Source organism: Nomascus leucogenys, chromosome 4, assembly GCF_006542625.1.
Source record: "Nomascus leucogenys isolate Asia chromosome 4, Asia_NLE_v1, whole genome shotgun sequence".
Lineage (NCBI taxonomy): Eukaryota > Metazoa > Chordata > Mammalia > Primates > Hylobatidae > Nomascus > Nomascus leucogenys.
The window spans coordinates 125,643,186-125,646,141 of NC_044384.1; the positions used below are offsets into that span (position 1 = coordinate 125,643,186).

Here is a 2,956-nt window from a genome sequence, read left to right on the forward strand (position 1 = left end):
CTTGGCTCCCTGCAACCTCCTCCTCCCTGGCTCAAGCCAGCCTCCCACCTCAGCCTCCAGAGTAGCTGGGACCACAAGCATGCTTCACCACACCTGGCTAACTTTTGTATTTTTTGTAGAGACTGGGGTCTCCCTACATTGCCCAGGCTGGTCTCAAACTCCTGAGCTCAAGCCATCTGCCCACCTCAGCCTCCCCAGGTGCTGGGATTACAGGTGTGAGCCACTGCCCCCACCCCCAACCTAAAGGGGCCTTTCTTGACCACCACCAATAAAATAACACTGACCCCAGCACCTTCTATCTCCCTTACTTACCTTTATTTTTCACATACTCTCATCACCACCTGATTTCTATTTGTTTATTGTCTATATGCCTTTCTTCCATGTAAGCAACAGAAGTTAGGAGAGGGGTATGCTTAATTATTACTGCATCCCCATTACCTAGCATTGGCTCAAGGTAGGTGCTCAATAAACAGGTATTAAGTGAACAATGAAATCAGTTTGGGACATGCTGAATGGCAGTTGTTTCGGTTACATCTAAGTGGAGCAACACACAAGAAGTTTAGTAACAGGTTTATCAGAAATATCTGGGCTATAGATTGGGAATCATCAGCATATGGCATGAGAATGGATGAGATCATGCAGTAAGGAATGAGAAATGGGAAGAGCCAAAGATGCATTCCTGGGAACAACCTTGAGGTACATGCAGAGGAAATAGATTCATGACAGAGACAGAAGAGTAGCAAGAAATTGAAAAACAAAACCAGAGGGGACAGTTATTCTTAAAGCAAGCTACAGAGAGGATCCAAATGAGAGAATGACAAACAGTGTCAAATGGTGCAGAGTAAGATTGGTTCCTTAGAGCAGTGTCCCTGGAATGGTGAAGGCAGATGCCAGGCTGCAGAGGTGACACTTGAATCAGAGATTAGATGGTGAGGTTAGAAGCTGGATATGAGAGGATGAAGTCAGTTGAGGCAGTAGGGGAAACAGCTTTAAATGAAAATGGCAGATTAAATTTTTCTGTGGATGGAGTGAAAACTGGGAGGTGGAGGGAGATAGATTTGAGGATATAGATTAAAAACTGACCACAATCTGTGGCAAAGGTACTTCTCCCATTGTTGAAGAGAAGGGAAAAGGAGTGGACACAGAGGTAAGCAAGTGAGGATAGCAAAGGGAGAACTTTCTGTCTGAGCCCTCCCCCTCCCCTTCCCTTCCCTTTCTTTCCTTTCTTTCCTTTTTACGGCAAAGGAAAAGGTAATGTTATTTGCTAATGACAGTGGTAAAACAATGGATTAACTTCCAAAGATAGAGTCAGGTTGGAAATGGAAGCCCTGGGGAATGGAATAGCATGCTGCTCAGGGACACCTGCCTAGGGTGTTGAGCGGCACTAAGGTCAATTGCCACTCAGTTGCCACTGGAGACCATGATTTTTATAGCAGTGTTTTCTGTTTATGTTTGTCAGTTTTAATGTGCATATGAATCATCTGGCGATCTTGTTAAACTCCAGATTCTGATTCAGTGGACCTGGGGCAGGACTGAAATTCTACAGTTCCTATAAGCTCCCAGGTGTTGCTGATGTTGTTGATCTTTGAGTAGCAGGTGGTTTTTGCCATTTTCTCCAGCACCACTCAGGAGGCGTGGGGCAGAATGGAGCTGATAGAGAGTCAGAGGTCAATTCAATAGAAGGAAAAGTGGAAACAGGAAGTTAAGGAAGTTAAAAAGAGTAGATAAAGCTAGAAGCTGTTGATTTGAAGAGGATGGAGAAGGGCTTGAAGATTGAAGTAGGCGTCTGACGGGACAAAAGAAAAGAACTTAGAGAACTGAAGGTAGGTAGGAGTTGTCAGATGTGCTTGGCAAGACAGGTTAAAAGCAACTGATGCAGTTTGTAAGGGCTGAAATAGAAATTCAGCAACCTAATAATGGCATATAAATAACATGATAGTAAAAATACAACCTACATTCACTTTATAGTCTTCCTAAACACAAAAAATTTAAACTGGGTGCATTAACATTCTTACCTTCTTTCTTTTTAATTAAATGTCTTTTGTTCCTGTCATCTTCCCTCTAGATTTTAAGTTTCTTTTTTTTTTTTCCAAGTCTTCATGTTTATTGAGGGCATTAGGGGCTACAAAGGAGCCCTGGGCATCTGGGGGCGAGGTCTGGCATTTGCCTGGACAGTGGCCCAGCCAGCGGCCAAGGATGAGGTCTGCACCACCTGGTTTACTTGAAAGTGTGGCTGTCGGCTTCACCCCGGCCAAAGCCTTTATGCCCAAACATGGCGGCATAGCAAGGGTGGTTGCAGTAGGGCTTGCCTTCGTGCTCAGCGTGGCCCCCGGAGGTCAGCGTCTTCCCACATTCTCGCACTTCAGGCAGGGCCGAGGCCAGTCCTTGCCCAGAGAGGTCACCCTCTCGGCGAAGTACACTTCCTTGTCGCACTTGAGGCACTCGGGCATGGCGGTTCCCGGTCCGGTGCCGGCGGCTGGGGTGGGACGGGCTACAGGTGTGAGACTAAATTTTAAATTTCTACTAGGTAAAGATTTTACTTTGGGATTAACATTTACACAGCTTTACATTGCACAGGGAGCTTGGCTGATCAACATATTTAAGTGCTTTTCTTCTGAACTATTATATGAACTTTTCCGATCCATAAATCTAATCGTTTTTTGTCAGGAAAACCTATTATCATCTTTCTCATTAAAACAGTGTAATGCCATTATTTCACAGTTTATTTTTCTTTTGAATAGGGCATCACTCGCATTCTTAGAAACATAACTCTGTTGAGTAAAAGATTGAAATAATGTCGCAATCCTGCAGTCTAGCACCTGTCCAATTATGTTGTACTTATAACAAGATTCTTTCATATTTGAATGGATCATTATTAATCTTTAAGAAGTGGTGCTGTATGATGGGAATATAAAAGGGCATAAGATAGGATCCCTTCTCTTGGCTGTATTCAAAG

The 2,956-nt window shown here is 43.9% G+C and overlaps 1 protein-coding gene across 1 annotated transcript; it reads right to left on the reverse strand.

The window, feature by feature from the left end:
* Window positions 1-2,217: 2,217 nt before the first annotated feature.
* On the reverse strand, window positions 2,218-2,450 carry LOC101177924 (cysteine-rich protein 1). Its single transcript, XM_012511324.2, is given in 2 exon segments — window positions 2,218-2,354; window positions 2,357-2,450. Coding segments are annotated over 2 exon segments (231 nt in total).
* Window positions 2,451-2,956: the final 506 nt, after the last annotated feature.